The following is a 19803-nucleotide window of genomic DNA, read 5'->3' on the forward strand; positions in this document are numbered from 1 at the left end:
ATAACGTGCTGTGAACATTTTCATCAGTGTGAATGGGTCTTCCGCGAGACCCGATCACACTGCGGAATTTCAGCGGCGGACAATTCCGCCACTGAAATTGTTCCGCGCAAAGAAAGAACATGTTCATTCTTTGCACGGAAGTCCGCAAACACTGCATAGCCGTCAATGGTGACGGCCCAGTGCCGCGCGGTCCTACCGCCGAAGTATTGCGGTGGCAGCCACCAGAAGATTCCGTTCATTATCCGTAGTGTGAACATTCCTTTATATGTCCTATTCCTTTTGAATACACTTCTGGCTTTGGCTCAAAAACTGTACTGGCAGATCTCCAAAAACTGCCAGAAGAAAAAACAAGTGGAAACTTAGCCTTAACCCCTTAAAAACGCAGGACGTAAATGTACGTCCTGGTGAGGTGGTACTTAACGCACCAGGACGTACATTTACGTCCTGTGCATAACCGCGGGCATCGGAGCGATGCCCATGTCATGCGCGGCTGATCCCGGCTGCTGATCGCAGCCAGGGACCCGCCGGCAATGGCCGACGCCCGCGATCTCGGCATCTGCGGCAGTGCGCGATTTGAATGAATGATCGGATCGCCCGCAGCGCTGCTGCGGGGATCCGATCATTCATAACGCCCCACGGAGGTGACCGAAAACACTGATCTGTTCTATGTCCTATACATAGAACAGATCAGTATTAGCAATCATGGTATTGCTATGAATAGTCCCCTATGGGGACTATTCAAGTGTAAAAAAAAATGTAAAAAAATGTAAAAGTAAAAGTACAAAAAAAAAAGTGAAAAATCCCCTCCCCCATTAAAAAAGTAAAATGTCCGTTTTTTCCTATTTTACCCCCAAAAAGCGTAAAAAACATTTTTTATAGACATATTTGGTATCGCCGCGTGCGTAAATGTCAGAACTATTAAAATAAAATGTTAATGATCCCGCACGGTGAACGGCGTGAAGAAAAAAAAAAAAGTCCAAAATTCCTACTTTTTTTATACATTTTATTAAAAAAAAAATTATAAAAAATTTATTAAAAGTTTTTTATATGCAAATGTGGTATCAAAAAAAGTACAGATCATGGCGCAAAAAATGAGCCCTCAAACCGCCGCTTATACGGAAAAATAAAAAAGTTAGAGGTCATCAAAATAAAGGGATTATAAACGTACTAATTTGGTTAAAAAGTTTGTGATTTTTTTTAAGCACAACAATAATAGAAAAGTATGTAATAATGGGTATCATTTTAATCGTATCGACCCTCAGAATAAAGAACATGTCATTTTTACCATAAATTGTACGGCGTGAAAACGAAACCTTCCAAAATTAGCAAAATTGCATTTTTCGTTTTAATTTCCCCATAAAAATAGTGTTTTTTGGTTGCGCCATACATTTTATGATATAATGAGTGATGTCATTACAAAGGACAACTGGTCGCGCAAAAAACAAGCCCTCATACTAGTCTGTGGATGAAAATATAAAAGAGTTATGATTTTTAGAAGGCGAGGAGGAAAAAATTTAAACGTAAACATTAAATTGTCTGAGTCCTTAAGGCCAAAATGGGCTTAGTCCTTAAGGGGTTAATCATGCCCTGAAACATCACGTCACAACCCAGCAATGACTGTAAAGGAGGCATCTCCAGGCAACGCAATTTTATAAAGTCTGTTATAAAAATGTTACATTGTTTTGAAGGAGAGAATGAAGAGAAAGTTTTGTACTTGAGGAGCGTCGTATTGAATGGGTCCCTTTTATTCTAAAACAGGTATACGCATACTGAATGCAGAGCCCGTTAACCGGAGCAGGATAGAGCTCTGTAGGTGGAGTTGGTGATTTAATAAAATCCATATAGTAGTACTGCCATACTTGTGATTACATTGGAAAAAGAGCATGGAGCAAGCATATGGATCATAGGCAATCCATTGGCTGAGCATGGTGGAAGCAGGACTCAATGTACAAAATGTCATTGCAGAACTTCCGGTGGGGGACCCTTCAATGCCAAAAAACTGTGTATTAATGGGATGTTTTTTTTTTTTTTTTTTTTTACCACAGCCTATATACAACTTTGTAAACCCATTAGAAAACCCCTTTTATATTGTCAGCAGTGTATACAATGCCATCAAGTGTCACACTATATGCTTTGATACATTCAAATATACTTCAGTATAACATTTTCTAATGTATCAGCTGCCAGTCCCTATTATTTCCATGTATTTGCTAACCATTGGTGACTTTGGTGACACAATGGCCCTTATTTACTAAGAGTGTTGTGTAGGTTTCTTTGTGGGTTTTAATTCCCTACAATTTATTTTCCACGGTATTTACTAAGGTTTCCCTACATTTTACACTTTCCCTACATTTTGCTTTTTTTACACATGTTCTGATCTGTCTGGTTTTCCTCAGCTCAAATCCACCACATTTTCTGTGGACACCTTAGTAAATATGTTGGGATTTTGTGAAAATGTCGGGAACACGCCTCTTTTCTGTGACTACGCCACGACCCTTTTTTTGGGTTTTCTTAGCAAAATGGAGAGTTAGTTGTTTTTTTTTTTCAATTCTGGTGCAAATTCTGGCGCAGACAGAATTTCTAGCGCAATGCGCCAGAATCTGCCGCACAACCCGACAAAACATGTCGGGTTTGCAATAGAAAATAAGGGCCAATGTCATGTAGCCATGTTGTCCAGTGGCTGCTGTGGGACAGTACATCATATGGACAAGACCTGGTACATAGAAGCAATGAGGATGCATAGAAACCATTCAGAAGTCACTTGTTTTTATTGGGAGTTTTGAAAAACCTCTGACAGCCCAGAAATCTGCTTAAAGGGGTACTCCGGTGAAAACCTTTTTTCTTTTAAATCAACTGGTGGCAGAAAGTTAAACATATTTGCAAATTACTTCTATTAAAAAATCTTAATCCTTCCAGTACTTATTAGCTGCTGAATGCTACAGAGGAAATTCCTTTCTTTTTGGAACACTGGTGACATCACGAACACAGTGCTCTCTGCTGACATCTCTGTCCATTTTAGCAACCATGCAGATGTATGCTAAGGGCAGCATGGTAGCTCAGTGGTTAGCACTGCTGCCTTGCAGTACTGGGGACTTGGGTTCTAATCCCACTAAGGACAACAATAAATAAAGCGTTATTATTATTATAATAACATCAGCAGAGAGAACTGTGTTCGTGATGTCATCAGAGAGCATTCCAAAAAGAAAAGAATTTCCTCTGTAGTATTCAGCAGCTAATAAGTACAGGAAGGATTAAGATTTTTTAATAGAAGTCATTTACAAATATGTTTAACTTTCTGCCACCAGTTGATTTAAAAGAAGGTTTTCACCGGAGTACCCCTTTAAAGTAGTCAACATTTGTATAAAAACATAAATAATCCTCATCATAAATGTCTGAAACTTGACAAGTGGCCTTAGGGTCCAATATCATTCAGTCTATATCACTTGTCAGCTCGGGGTCAGGACACAATCAGCCAGGAAGCAGGAAGGGACTGGAATTAAATTCCGCAGGTACAACAAATACGATTGTATATTATCTTTAGTAATATTCTTTACTAAGAATTATATAATAAAGGCTCAGTGGTCAATGTTCTTAAAACATTCACATAACATAAAAATAAGTAACAATGCATAATGGTGACGCGATAAATCTAAAGCTTCCTCTTTAAAGGAAAAGATCAAGCTGTGAGAAGACGATATCCTACAACTCCACAATGATACCCTACAATGAAATAATAATCATGGCGTTAGCCCCCTGGTGGGTCCTCACCTCTTACAAGGACATCTAGAAAAAGAAGAAATGCTTTACAATTCAAAGAATGACCTCTGAATCATAATTCTTAGTATTTAGGGACATTAACTGCATCCCTTTTTCTTAGAATCTACGACCCTGATGGAAATGTTCTATTGTGTAGTATATTAAGATCTGTGGGGGCTTCAAAGTGTAAAATCTAATGGGACCATCACAAAGCAACATAAGGCCTATTATATAAACTGTACCGGTCACCTGGGATTTTAAACTGCAGGGGAAGCTAAACATTCTCTGACCTCCAGACTTCTGAGGCTTCACTAGGAGCATCACAATGAAGGTCAAAAGTGCTTTAAATTAGAATTATACCTGTCTCGGGGGCTTCATTGAATCTCTATTGCATTTGCAAGACAATTTTGTGATTACAATTATTGTTCATTTTATTGTGCTGGATATATCCACTTTTTTTTACATGGATGTTCTTCTTGTACAGCCTTTTTTGTACTAAATAATATTAAAGGGGTACTCCGGCGCTAAGACATCTCCTTTGGATAGGGGATAAGATGCCTGATCGCTGGGGACTTCGTGATCCCGTCACGCTCCGCCCCGCCCCCTCAATGAAATCCTATGGGAGGGGGCGTGACGGCTGTCACGCCCCCTCCCATAGGCTTTCATTGAGGGGGCGGAATGTGACATCACAAGGGGGTGGGGCCGTGACATCACAATGCTCCAGCCCCCGTGATCGCCAGTAATCAGACCTGGAGCGAACGTGCTCCGGGGACTGATTGTAATGGGGTGCCGCAGCAGAGATCATGGGGATCCCAGCAGTGGGACCCCCACGATCAGGCATCTTATCCCCTATCCTTTGGATAGGGGATAAGATGTCTTAGTGCCGGAGTACCCCTTTAACCAGGCTCAATGTGTTATTTAGTATTTTTGTGTAAGAGTTTGTACCGAGCTAATGTTACTACTTTCCTAATACACAATTATGTAATGTAAGTGTGACATACGTTGCCGAGCTCTGCGCCAATGGTGTCGCTCGGTCGCGACAACAGTGTTAGCTGATTAGTCCATCAGGGAGTTGGGACCCCAGGCCACTCAGGCTCGGCTCTGCTGTCCCATGTATACTGAAGCCCAGGGGATTTATACAGATGTCTACTGACCACAGACACCTGTGATTGGTATCTCTTTAGTACTGGCTGCAAGTTGTCGGCTGGTGGAGGAGGGACAACAGCAGGTCCTACTTTCATTATAGTAGGCATCTAAATAAGGTCCCATTCACATCATGTTTATGAGGGAGGCTGCTGATACAGCCTCCATATAGGCCATGAATATTAGAGCAACACAAGTACGACTCCTGGCACCCGTGCAAGGGCCGCAGCCTTTTAAAGGTTTGCCTGTGCTTTGTCTTTGCCTGGATGTACTATTTCTATTGACAATGCAAGTAGCTGCAGTTGTGTCTTATTTTAAGAGTTACTATTTCTCCAGCCGGTGGCAGGATACAAGTGAGGCTAAAAGCGCTATCCTGTTGCCCAAGACTAGTACCGATACTTCGTCATAAGACAGACTGCATAATTTCCCATCCAGGAAGTCCAATTGACTTAAATTGGGCTTCCGGAATGGAACTTTAGAAAGTCCATCTGATGGCGTGAGTATCGGCACTAGTTTCAGGCAACGGGATAGCTCTCTTAGTTTCACCCGTTTCCTTATGCCGGCCAAAACCATAATAATACTTTAAGTGGACAGGAAAACACTGCAGTTACAAATGTAATCCACTAAGGGGAGATTTATAAAAACCTGTGTAAAGGAAGAGTGGTGCAGTTGCCCATAGCAACCAACCAGATTGCGGCTTCCATTTTTCAGAGGACTGTCTAAAAATAAAAGAAACAATCTGATTGGTTGCTATGGGCAATAGCACTACTCTTCCTCACAGGTTTTAATAAATGTCCCACCTAGTGACTACATTCAGGTTATTTCCAGAAGTATAATACTTTTTTTTTTTGCAGGACAACAGTTCCCATTCAAATATTTTCAGTATTTTCCTCCATAATTTTTTTTATCACTTACTCCCCCAAAATGTGATGATTGTAGCAGGTCACCTAGGGGTACAACCTGTAGTTCTGCACTTGCTCAGGGACACTAGAAGTTATGGAGAGTGAGCTGTTTATCTATGTAACAACAGAGGATAGGAACTAGGAACTAATGTGACAGGCTCAGCAGGGAGGGAGCACAATATTAAGTGCACAAGAGGCTGGAGATGGGACTCACTTATCAAAACTGTCTAAAAGGAATACTGAGCTCTAATTGGTTCCTATGGGCAACAAAGATAGTATGCCTTTTAGACAGTTTTGATAAGCAGTCAGGAAAATATGGGGGTAAAACAGCCTGGAATATATAGCAGCAATGCATGATGGGAACTATAGTCTGCTAATCTTACGGCTCATTTACAATACAAAATATTCTGGGCGGAGATCCTGTCTGAAGTGGGCACCAGGCGGTGCAGGTGTGAGGTGGTTTTTTGCGCCCCCGTAGATCCATGTGTCCGCTCCTCCCCCAGCTCTCCGAACATTTCCGAAGCTAGAGCTCGGGGAGGGCAGAGCAAGGGGAGGGAGGAGGTTCACGCCCCCTCCCTCATCTCCCCTCCCTGAGGTCGGCTGGATGCAGATCTCTACGGAACGCCCCCTCCCTGAGGACATAGATCTCCACGGCAGGTCCCCTCCCTCATCTCTCCTCCCTGAGGACATAGAGCAGTGCTCCCAATGAGCTCTATGTGTAAAGGGGGACATACTGCAGGGGCTAAAGGGGGACATACTGCACGGGCTAAATGGGGACATTTAGCCCGTGCAGTATGACCCCATTTAGCCCGTGCAGTATGTCCCCCTTTAGCCCGTGCAGTATGTCCCCATTTAGCCCGTGCAGTATGTCCCCATTTAGCCCGTGCAGTATGTCCCCATTTAGCCCGTTCAGTATGTCCCCCTTTAGCCCCTGCAGTATGTCCCCCTTTACACATAGAGCTCATTGGGAGCACTGCTCTACGTCTTCAGGGAGGAGAGATGAGGGAGGGACCTGCCGTGGAGATCTATGTCCTCAGGGAGGGGGTGTGCCGTAGAGATCTGCGTCCAGCAGAGCAGCCGAGCTCAAGGAGGGGAGATGAGGGGGGGGGGGGGCGTGGACCTTCTCTCTCCCCTTGCTCTGCCCTCCCCCAGTTCTAGCTTCGGAAATGTTCGGAAAGCTGGGGGAGGAGCGAACGCATGGATCTACGGGGGTGCAAAAAACCACCTCACACCGGGATGGTTGGGACTGCTTGGAAATATGCCATCTGAATAGGTGACAATACATTTCAGAGTGGATTCTGTCAAAAGAATGATTCTTTTGGCAGAGTCTGAAGTGCAGAATTTCCATAGTGTGAATAGTGCCGCAGAATCCCTTTGAGAACGGAATTCCGATTGGAAAATCCATAGTGTGAATTGGCCCTTATGAAGCTACTAAAGCATAGCCCAATCTGCTCTGAGAAGAAAAACAACAGAGGGAGCAACACATAACAAAGAATAGTGATGGTATATACTTAGGGTTTATATTTACTGCTGCATATTTGACGCTGCAGATTTTATGCCATAGATTTACATTATAATCTGTAGCTTTAAATATGCGCAGGATACTATACTTGTGTATACACCCTGTAACTAAGGTCTGAACTCTGGAGACCAGGGATTCATATAAATGTTTGGCCAGTGTGAACAGCTAATGGTAATGTGGCCAATTACACCAGACAGCAGTCATCCCTCATGAACATGCATGCTTAGATCAGCTGGGTGTGCATGTTTATTGTTTAATAATAGGGAGATGGAGATCAGCTGCTACCAGACACGTCTAACATCCACGTATCTCCTGGGGAAAAAAGGATTGGTGGCGGACCTCAGAGGACACACTCCCCACAACAGATCATCTCCTGATTGTGAAGAAACAACATTCGGGAGGTTTAGACAATATGACTGTGTATACGCATCATGAACGGACTCCATTCATGTTTATCTGTACTAAGGAAGTCCAAAATGAAAGTGAACTACTGTGACCTGTTTATCTTACACACCAAAGGTTACTGACGCACTGGGTATAATTTTAGTGCCACAGTCGTGCTTCATCCACTCTCCCTGCAGATCATGTTACCTGAACTTATGAAATTTCCTACCAGGCCGAATACAGATTCATATCTGAAGGCAGCAGCCTGTAAATAGGAGTCAGATCAACAACCATTCTAATGACGTGTACCAATATATTTCACCACTCTCTGTAGTCCCTCTACCTGACACAAGGGTCTCACATGGCTCTCTAAAGGACAGGACCTACCGTATTTTTCGCCGTATAAGACGCACTTTTTCTTCCCCAAAACTGGGGGGGAAAAAGTCGGTGCGTCTTATACGGCGAATACACCCCTATCGCGGCAGTCCCTGCGGCCATCAACGGCCGGGACCCGCGGCTAATACAGGACATCACCGATCGCGGTGATGCCCTGTATTAACCCTTCAAACGCGGCGATCAAAGCTGACCCCCGCGTCTGAAGGTAAAGTGACACTAACTCGGCTCTTCAGTCGGGCTGTTCGGGACCGCCGCGATTTCACCGCGGTGGTCCCGAACAGACCGACTGAATAGCCGGGTTAGTGCTTACAGGACACCGGGGGGGACCTTACCTGCCTCCTCGGTGTCTTCTCCGTTCAGGGATCCCCTGTGTGCCGGCGCTCTCCTTCCTCGTCGTCGCGTACGTGCGTCGGCGTGCGTAATGACGTGATGGCGGCGACGGAGAGCGAGGATACCCGGCCGGCAGCAGAGACGTTCCAGAGCGACGGGGACATGGCGACAGCGATGGAGCGACATCCAGAGCAGCGGTGACGGGTCCGGAACGGCGTGGACACGTGAGTATTACCTCCTCCTGCAGTGGTCTTCAATCTGCGGACCTCCAGATGTTGCAAAACTACAACTCCCAGCATGCCCGGACAGCCGTTGGCTGTCCGGGCATGCTGGGAGTTGTAGTTTTGCAACATCTGGAGGTTCGCAGGTTGAAGACCACTATTGGGTTCAAAATCTTAATTTTTTTAGATTTTGCCCCTAAAAATTGGGTGCGTCTTATACGCCGGTGCGTCCTATAGGACGAAAAATACTTTATAAGATTCTCTATAGCAATATATCCTTCCAAGTGCTATTCCGGGGGGCAGAAATCATACAACACTAAGGAACATCTATAATCTAATATATAAGCATGTGTGGCAGAGATCCTGTGATAAGACCTATGGGTACCAATTTTGAGCAAGACAACCCCCTACTGCTCAGTCTGCAATAGGAGGTACAATAAACAAAACAGTAGGCTCCACCCCTAAGCTAAGCCCTGCCCCTCACCAAGCTTTTTTATGCCCTTTTCACTTTTATTATTAAATTAAGTGTTTTTTTAAACAGCAAGTCCAGATAAGGTAGAATGAATCAAGAGACGATGGGGAAGATTTACTAATCTCATCTAATACTTAGTATCTGTTCACACGGCAACCATGCTTCTTATTATAATGAAATAATGATGGCAGTGCCAGAGCTATTAAAGGGGTATTCCGGGCAAAAACATCTTATCTCCTATCCAAAGGATAGGGAATAAGATGTCTGATCGCGGGAGGCCCGCTGCTGGGATCCCCCGCGATCTCCCTGCAGCACCTGCATTCTGTGCGGGGTTGCGTCTCCAGTTTCGGAAACCTCTGGGTTTCCGGGACTGGGGACGTGACGTCACACCACCCCCCTCCATTCATGTCTATGGGAGGGGGCATGATGGCCGTCACGCCCCCTCCCATAGACATGAATGGAGGGGGCGTTGCGTGACACCACGTCCCCAGTCCCGGAAACCGGGAGGTTTCCGAAACTGAATACACATAGAATGCGGGTGCTGCTGGGACCCACCGCGATCAGACATCTTATTCCCTATCCTTTGGATAGGGGAAAAGATGTTTTTGCCCGGAATACCCCTTTAACAGTGCATTACAGATCAAACCAGGACTGGAGTGGCCTACTGGTATACCGGAAAAACTCCCAATAGGCCACCTATCCTGTGGGCTGGCAATGGACAGCCACTGCCTGCAGGGATTATAATGTGGTCGATTTGGATGGCCCACATTTCAGAGCGCAGGAATTTTTTTTTTGTACCCTTTTCCAGATCTATGCATCCACACAATCCTCCATTTGAGCTCCACAGGCAGTTAGTTCCACCTCATGGCTTGGTATTTGCTCTGATATGCATTATCAGCTGTGAGACCTTGTGGAAGGTGGAAAAAGTGAAAGACTTTCTGAATGCATTATATGTCTTGACAAACTAGACGGTGTAGTGGAGATAGGTTGATAGATTTCATCACTTATATTACTATGAGCAGCATCTTGACCATGAGGTTTGCCTTACAAAAACACATAGGAAGCCACTAGTAATACTGATGGTAACTGCAGGTAACACCGGTGCTAAGACACTAGTTGGGAATATTTACCTTCCAACATCTTCTGTAAACTGTTCCTCATCACATGGATGTTCTCAATGCCAATAAACTGAAATTTGATGTCCGAGTAGTTGTCTTCATTCTCATAACCTTTCCCTGCTGCTCTGTTGGCCATTGCATTTAGCTGGAAACATATCAAGGAGTTATTCTAGTTGAGTTATGTAAATAACATAATCTATATAGAAAAAAAACTGAGAACTACGAGGATAACATTATACAAACACTTCTTCATAGTAGTACGACCTTAAAGGGGTCATCTTTCAGAACATTTTGTTCCGAACATTTAGAGCAGTCGGCAGGAGCTTGTGACGGCACAGCCATGCCCCTCATGACGTCACGCCATGCCATGCCCCTCCCATTGACTTTCATTGAGGGGGTGGGGGCGTGACATCACAAGGGGGCGTGGCCGTGACGTCACGAGCCCCCAGCGCTGGCTCAAAGCAATTGGAACTACATTTTCAGAACACTGAGCAGTGGAGTACCCCTTTAGTGTACCTGTCATTTGCAAAAACTTTTTATATAATGTAGGTAACAGCGTTATATGTAGATTTGTAATATACATTGGTTGAATTTTTTTTATTTTTTTCCAGTATTTTGTTTGTGGAGATACAGAAAGTGTGGGTGGACAAGCAGAGCTCTGTACACTGAGGACAAGCAGGGCTCTATACACTGAGGACAAGCAGGGCTCTATACACTGAGGACAAGCAGGGCTCTGTACACTGAGGACAAGCAGGGCTCTGTACACTGAGGACAAGCAGGGCTCTGTACACTGAGGACAAGCAGGGCTCTGTCACTGAGGACAAGCAGGGCTCTGTACACTGAGGACAAGCAGGGCTCTGTACACTGAGGACAAGCAGGGCTCTGTACGCTGAGGACAAGCAGGGCTCTGTACACTGAGGACAAGCAGGGCTCTGTCACTGAGGACAAGCAGGGCTCTGTACACTGAGGACCAAGCAGGGCTCAGTATACTGAGGACCAGCAGGGCTCTGTACACTGAGGACCAAGCAGGGCTCTGTATACTGAGGACAAGCAGGGCTCTGTGCATGTTTCTGACTTATCTCGAACTAGATAACATTTTTTCACCCAAACATATACACATTTTCATCCAATATACATATAGAAGGAGATTTATCAAGCTTCATAGTAGATTTTTTTGCGTAAAAAAGTCGCTTGTACTTGCGCACGTGCGACATTTCTATACATGCTGCAACTTTTTTTATTTTTGCTTATTCCAAAGCACATTTCTGAAATCTGCTCATGTAGTAATTTTTTACTTTGCAGTGGTCATGTATTTAATCAAATGCGATAGTCGCTATTTATGTAGAAAAAAAGTTGCATCTCCATTTAAAAGTCGCATATGTATTCCAGGTCCAACCTGGCTTACAGAAAGTGCAAAGTCTGCAGAAAAGGACATCAACACCCACTTTAACAACTGTTCTTGTTCCGCATCATGAAACAAAGCTACTACATTAATTTTAATTATATAACAAAATGTATTATATAACTAATAACTCTATTAATTTTAAAGTTGAAAATACACACTGCACACCTCGTAAATTTTAGGACACATACCCACTACATTTTAAAATTAAAGTTGTGTTAAAACAGAATAAGGCACAAAATAATTGGGTAAGAATTTTTACAGACTACGTAAATAACCCATATGTGGCACTAAAATGTTAACTTACAAAAAAAAAAAAAAAGAAACTTCCATAGTAATACAGCTTCATGCACATTTTGGGGTGGGTAACGTACCGAGCCGTTTTTTTTTTTTTTTTGTGGCTTCACTATTGTTTATGTGTCTGTTGGTGCTGCGCTGTCTTCCTTCCTGACGTAAACTCCGGCCTCAGCGCAGCGACGTAAGACTCCGCCCACCAATGTCACAAAATGTGGGCTCAAAATTAAACAAAAAAGCCTCCAGAGTACAGATATTCATGGTGTGGCATTATGGCATAGTATGTTTTTAAAATTTTTTTTATTTCTGAGGAGGGTGGATGGGTTGTTGTGTGATAGTTGGAGTGCAGCTATTTAGTGCCACGCAGGCCAGTCAGGGAGTCACCCGATGCGGTATGCCCCCCCCCTCCCCCGTCACTCTCGAACAACGCTACTGGTAATAAAGGGTACATAAAGAACTTCAGCTATTAATATAAGGGAAAACTTTTCTGCTTTAAAAATGCTTTTGTAAGCGGGTTTCCTGGGTTTTGCTTACGTGCGATTTATTTATCAAGGTCGTGCGACTATTTGATAAATAGGTCGCATGTAAGCAAAAGTAAATTTAAAAAAAATTGTAATATAAAAGCCATACATTTGAAAAGAATGATAAATCTCCTTCATAATGTTTTTCTCTACATTATAGAAAAAGTTTTTTTCGCAAATGAAAGCGTCCATGTAAGTCAGGGCATGCACTCATACAGCGGATACATTAAAGAGTTTCACCACTTTTCATGCTAAAATTTGCTAATGTCCATATTTAATGACACAATTGCCCAGATTAATCAATCTCACCTAGACAAAAACTGGAGTGATTTTCCCATAACAACCAATCACAGCTCAGCTTTCATATGTTAATGAGCTCTGTTAAAAAGAAAGCTGAGTTGTGATTGGTTGTTATGGGCAAAACACTCCAGTGTTTGTCTCAGACAGATTAATAAACATTGACATTAATTTTGTTAATGAAGTAAAATAGTACAGCTTACAATGGGGTTTTCAGGCTAATATGAGTAATGGCCAATCCACAGAGGAGAAAAAAGGGAACTAGAGAAAGCATCATGGGAATGCTGAAGGCTACATACCTCTTATATCACCATATCTAGCAGATGCTGCCCCATTCTAGACATAGCCCGTCCATCCATAAAAAGCCAGCCTCCACCTTGCTCTGTATCTACAGAGCTCTTGCACCTGGCCCAGTAAGTGTTAATCAGCAGAAATGCATAAAGTACCGTATTTATTGGGGTATACCACGCACCGGCCTATAACACGCACCCTCATTTTACCAAGGATATTTGGGTAAAAAAAAGTTTTTTTTACCCAAATATCCATGGTAAAATGAGGGTGCGTGTGTGCGCGTGTATACCCCGATACACCCCCAGGAAAGGCAGGGGTAGAGAGGCTGTCGCTGCCTGCTTCTCTCCCCCTGCCTTTCCTGGGGTCTAGAGCCCTGCTGCCGGCCCTTCTCTCCCCCTGTCTATCGGCGCCGCTGCCCGTTCTGTCCCCCTGACTATCGGTGAGAGAAGGGGCAGCGGCACCCATTGCCGGCGCCGCTGCCCCGTTGCCTCCCCCCATCCCCGGTGGCATAATTACCTGTTGCCGGGGTCGGGTCCGCGCTGCTTCAGGCCTCCGGCGTGCGTCCCCTGCATCGTTGCTATGCGCTGCACGGTGCGGTGCATGACGTCAGTGCGCCGCGTCGTGCAGTGCATAGCAACGACGCAGGGGACGCACGCCGGAGGCCTGAAGCAGCGCGGACCTGACCCCGGCAACAGGTAATTATGCCACCGGGGATGGGGGGAGGCAATGGGGCAGCGGCACTGTTAATGGGTGCCGCTGCCCCTTCTCTCCCCCTGGCTGTCGGCGCCGCTTCTCTCCCCCTGGCTATCGGTGCCGGCACCGATAGTCAGGGGGACAGAACGGGCAGCGGCGCCGATAGACAGGGGGGGAGAAGGGCCGGCAGCAGGGCTCTAGACCCCAGGAAAGGCAGGGGGAGAGAAGTGGGCAGCGACGGCCTCTCTCCCCCTGCCTTTCCTGGGGGTGTATCGGCATATAACACGCACATAGACTTTAGGCTAAAAATTTTAGCCTAAAAAGTGCATGTTATACGCCGATAAATACGATTATGCATCGCTGTTAACTACTGTCCAGGAGTACGGAGTACGGTCATAGACAGGAGCCCAGAGTACGGTAATAGACAGGAGTCCCTGCTACTGTATGTCAATTCTAAGATGTGCAATGCAGACAGCTTAGAACACCACTGAAACAAAGCCCACAGTGCCAACCATGTTGGCGGCCTTTACAAGCCATTCAATAGTCTAGTGCACTACGAACAATACTTGCCCTGCATTGGGCACAGGCAACCCACATGGCATCCAGCTAAAAAAGCATTTTGAGAAAAGTGTGAACTAGTGTCAAGCAGTTGCTCTCAGCCTATCAGAATTACCGGTAGTGTTTTCAGCAATAATGAGGGGGTTTAAGAATTTGTCAGAGTTCTCCCTCAAAATCGGGCAACATATGCAGCCTTCTGTGAACTCTGCTTCTGAGAGCTGTATAGTGGGAGCTCTTAGCACAACTCATGACTTCATATCAAAATGCTGCCCCCCCCCCCCCAACATGATCACTATTACCGTAGCTATAACACAAAACTTCTGTCATTATAGAAAGAGTCCTTTTAATGGAAATATAGGAGTAGCAGCATGGATTTCATGTACTATACTTATCCCTGCTGCGGGCATTGTGGCTAGAACTAAAGAATGAATGTAGTGATGGCGAGACAACACTGTTCTTCTGTGGAGGCATGGTGCCCATCACTTTTATAGGGGAACTATAAGGATAAGAACATTTTTACATTTAACCTTGAACTGCAAAACTGCACAATGGCCAAACAATAATGCAGCAGAGGCGCATTCACACTTCACCACAGTTTTTCGCAGTATTTCTATAGAATCAGTCAGCATATTAGCCAACTAAAGGAACCATACATTGATTTCCATAGGAAAGAGGAAAAGCAGAAATGCCGAGGGCAGATCATAGAGAAGACATTGGGTGGCAGCACTTCCTATCTAACAAAGCAACATGGAAAAGGAATAAAGATGAAAGGTTACACAAACAAGGGTTCATCTGCAATTCCTCTACTCATTTTATTGTGTGGCTCTTATTCAGGCATGTCATTGTAAATCTGTAAAGTGTGGATAGTAATATGTGTCGTTTTCACACCAAATGTTCAATTTCTATTGTATTTAAAATGTTACACATTAAAGGGGTACTCCAGTGGAAAACATTTTTTTTTTTAATCAACTGGTGCCAGAAAGTTAAACATATTTGTAAATGACTTCTATTAAAAAATATTTGTCCTTCCAGTACTTATTAGCAGCTGTATGCTAATAAGCCTTGTCCACAGTGCTCTCTGCTGACACCTGATGCCTGTATCAAGAACTGTCCAGAGCAGGAGAAAATCCCCATAGCAAACCTATGCTGCTCTGGACAGTTCCTGACACGGACAGAGGTGTCAGGAGAGAGCACTGTGGACAAGACAAAAAAGAAATTCAAAAGAAAAGAATTTCCTCTGTAGCACACAGCTGCTAATAAGTACTGGAAGGATTAAGATTTTTAAATGGAAGTCATTTACAAATCTGTTTCACTTTCTGGCACCAGTTCATTAAAAAAAAAAAAAAAGTTTTCCACTTGAGTACCCCTTTAAATCAGTGTTTCCTAACCAGTGTGCCTCCAGCTGTTGCACAACTTAAACTTCAAGCATGCCCAGACAGCCTTTTTCTATCCGGGTATGCTGGGGGTTGTAGTTTCGCACAAGCTGGAGGCACACCCTGGTTAGGAAACTCTGCGTTAGATTGTTCTCTGTACTCTAAAGTGAAGCTGTCGCCTGGGAAACATGTACTACAGGGATTACATGGTAAATAGCTATTAGTCCAATGAGACTAACTGTACCGGTTGTTTACATATCCATGGCTGCGTCTCCCTAAAAAGAACTCTCATTATTCCCAGTGCACAGAGTCAAGGAGGTGTGGCCAAGCCTAAGGTGCATTAATGGCCATAATGCCTCTTCCTACTTCCCTATTCCGCCCTCCTGTGCATGCTACGTGAGTTTGATGACTTTAGCAGCAGCTTCTTGCCTCCCCACGTGTGCGCCATCACTGTCAGTTTGCTAGAGCTTCCCTGCTCAAGCCCAGCAAACTGACAGTGTTAAAGGGGTATTCCGGGCAAAAATATTTTATCCCCTATCTAAAGGATAAGGTATCTGATCGTGGGGGGCGCTGCTGAGACCCCCTGCGATCTCCCTGTAGCACCCGCATTCTATGCGGGTGCTGAATCTCCAGTTTCGGAAACCTCCAGGTTTCCGGGACTGGGGACGTGACGTCACGCCACGCCCCCTCCATTCATGTCCATGGGAGAGGGCGTGACTCAGCAGCCGGCCCCCCGCGATCAGACACCTTATTTCCTATCCTTTGGATAGGGGATAAAATATTTTTGCCCAGAATACCCCTTTAATTTTTACGGCTGAATAAAGGTATATGTCCTTCAAACTCATCCAAGGAGGGGAGAAGGTGGATAAAGCAAGAGGGTATGGCAGGGTTTCCCAATCAGGGTGGTTCCAGATATTGCAAAACCACAACTACCAGCATGCCCGGACAGCCTTTGGCTGTCCGGGCATGCTGGGAGTTGTAGTTTTGCAACACCTGGAGGCACACTGGTTGAGAAACACGGGTATGGGTTTATGAAGAGGAAAGCAGGGCCGTACTGGCCTACCGGGATACAGGGATAATCCCCGGTAGGCTGCCCGCCCCTTGGGCTGGCAGTGGCCGGCCCATGCTTCGCTGCCCAATGCGACAGCAGAGCCACTTCACACTATGGCCGCCACTTCACACTATTATCAGGACCTGCGGCCGCAGAGTGGCAGAGCAGAGAGCTATAAGCTCCCAGCCCCGCCACTCACTCCACCTACCGACGGGAGGTCATGCAGGACGTCCGTGTCATGGCATGGGTGGCGCAATGATATGATGTCATCACGCCGCCTACGCGATGACACGGACGTTCATGCGCCGGACGTAACAGCTCTGCGTGGGTGTGGTGAAAGGTAACTTTTTGTTATGTTTTTTTAAATCGTGCAGAAAAATGGACTGGGGGGGTCTAGGTGGGTGAAGCCTGCCAACCTAAGTGCTTAAAGGGGGGAGATCTATTTGTCTATAGAGGGTGGAAAGGGAGGTGTTGGTGGCTGAAGTCTGCTTACAACCTATCTGCCTGCCTAAAGGGGGGGGGGGGATATCTAATAGAAAGAGAGTCCTATCCTCACCTTTCTCCCTCTGCCCCCCTCCTATCCTCACCTTTCTCCCTCTGCACCCCTCCTATCCTCACCTTTCTCCCTCTGCACCCCTCCTATCCTCACCTTTCTCCCTCTGCACCCCTCCTATCCTCACCTCTCTTCCTTTGCCCCCTCCTATCTCCACCTTTCTTCCTCTGCCCCCCTCCTATCCTGCCATCTCTTCCTCTGCACCCCTCCTATCCTCACATCTCTTCCTCTGCCCCCCTCCTATCCTCACCTCTCTTCCTCTGCACCCCTCCTATCCTCACCTCTCTTCCTCTGCACCCCTCCTATCCTCACCTCTCTTCCTCTGCCCCCTCCTATCTCCACCTTTCTTCCTCTGCCCCCCTCCTATCCTGCCATCTCTTCCTCTGCACCCCTCCTATCCTCACATCTCTTCCTCTGCCCCCCTCCTATCCTCACCTCTCTTCCTCTGCGCCCCTCCTATCCTCACCTCTCTTCCTCTGCGCCCCTCCTATCCTCACCTCTCTTCCTCTGCGCCTCTCCTATCCTCACCTCTCTTCCTCTGCGCCCCTCCTATCCTCACCTTTCTTTCTCTGCGCCCCTCCTATCCCCACCTCTCTTCCTCTGCGCCCCTCGTATCCTCACCTTTCTTCCTCTGCGCCCCCCCTATCCTCACCTCTCTTCCTCTGCGCCCCTCCTATCCCCACCTCTCTTCCTCTGTGCCTCTCCTATCCCCACCTCTCTTCCTCTGCGCCCCTCCTATCCCCACCTCTCTTCCTCTGCGCCCCTCCTATCCACACCTCTCTTCCTCTGTCCCCCTCCTATCCTCACCTCTCTTCCTCTGCCCCCCTCCTATCCTCACCTCTCTTCCTCTGCGCCCCTCCTATCCTCACCTCTCTTCCTCTGTCCCCCTCCTATCCTCACCTCTCTTCCTCTGCCCCCCTCCTATCCTCACCTCTCTTCCTCTGCGCCCCTCCTATCCTCACCTCTCTTCCTCTGTGCCCCTCCTATCCTCACCTATCTTCCTCTGCGCCTCTCCTATCCTCACCTTTCTTCTTCTGCCCCCCTCCTATCCCCACCTTTCTTCCTCTGCGCCCATCGTATCCTCACCTCTCTTCCTCTGCGCCTCTCCTATCCCCACCTCTCTTCCTCTGCGCCCCTCCTATCCTCACCTCTCTTCCTCTGCGCCCCTCCTATCCTCACCTTTCTTCCTCTGCGCCCCTCCTATCCGCACCTTTCTTCCTCTGCGCCCCCCCTATCCCCACCTCTCTTCCTCTGTGCCCCTCCTATCCTCACCTCTCTTCCTCTGCGCCCCTCCTATCCTCACCTCTCTTCCTCTGTGCCTCTCCTATCCCCACCTCTCTTCCTCTGTGCCCCTCCTATCCGCACCTTTCTTCCTCTGCGCCCCTCCTATCCCCACCTCTCTTCCTCTGTGCCCCTCCTATCCTCACCTTTCTTACTCTGCGCCCCTCCTATCCTCACCTTTCTTCCTCTGCGCCCCTCCTATCCTCACCTCTCTTCCTCTGTGCCTCTCCTATCCCCACCTCTCTTCCTCTGCTCACCTCCTATCCCCACCTCTCTTCCTCTGCGCCCCTCCTATCCTCACCTCTCTTCCTCTGCGCCCCTCCTATCCTCACCTCTCTTCCTCTGCTCACCTCCTATCCTCACCTTTCTTCCTCTGTGCCCCTCCTATCCTTACCTCTCTTCCTCTGCGCCCCTCCTATCCTCACCTCTCTTCCTCTGCTCACCTCCTATCCCCACCTCTCTTCCTCTGTGCCCCTCCTATCCTTACCTCTCTTCCTCAGCGCCCCTTCTATCCTCACCTTTCTTCCTCTGCGCCTCTCCTATCCTCACCTTTCTTCCTCTGCGCCCCTCCTATCCTTACCTCTCTTCCTCTGCTCCCCTCCTATCCTCACCTCTCTTCCTCTGTGCCCCTCCTATCCTCACCTCTCTTCCTCTGCGCCCCTCCTATCCTCACATCTCTTCCTCTGCTCACCTCCTATCCCCACCTCTCTTCCTCTGTGCCCCTCCTATCCTCACCTCTCTTCCTCTGCTCCCCTCCTATCCTCACCTCTCTTCCTCTGCGCCCCTCCTATCCTCACCTCTCTTCCTCTGCTCACCTCCTATCCCCACCTCTCTTCCTCTGTGCCCCTCCTATCCTCACCTCTCTTCCTCTGCTCCCCTCCTATCCTCACCTTTCTTCCTCTGTGCCTCTCCTATCCCCACCTCTCTTCCTCTGTGCCCCAAGTAAAGTGATACATCTGCGCTCGGTGGCCGTTTGCTGGCACAATGACGCGATGCTGTGGGGCTGGTATGCAATCATTTCCAGGGCTGGTTTTCATCCCCAGTCCAGCTCTGGAGGAGAGGGTGTGGGCGACCACAGATCAGAATTCTATATTTCTACATACGTAATAACATTATTATATGCCACCAGAACTTCTGGGCCTATAGGAGAGGACAGGGATGGTGCTCAAGCTATGGGTTTCGGTACCATTTTTTAGTTTTATAATGGAGCTGTATTTTCTGAATATGATACAAATAAGGTAAAGG

At 46.5% G+C, this 19803-nt stretch overlaps 1 protein-coding gene across 1 annotated transcript in view; it reads right to left on the reverse strand.

Annotated features, from left to right (window-relative positions):
* MTMR7 (myotubularin related protein 7) overlaps window positions 1-19803 on the reverse strand; it is a 67384-nt gene that overhangs the window by 13173 nt on the left and 34408 nt on the right. The window contains exon 7 of the mRNA XM_056558940.1: window positions 10257-10389. Within this exon, the coding sequence (XP_056414915.1) occupies window positions 10257-10389 (133 nt within the window). The remainder of the gene's footprint in view (window positions 1-10256; window positions 10390-19803) is intronic.

The sequence above is a fragment of the Hyla sarda genome, chromosome 1, assembly GCF_029499605.1.
Source record: "Hyla sarda isolate aHylSar1 chromosome 1, aHylSar1.hap1, whole genome shotgun sequence".
Taxonomy (NCBI): domain Eukaryota; kingdom Metazoa; phylum Chordata; class Amphibia; order Anura; family Hylidae; genus Hyla; species Hyla sarda.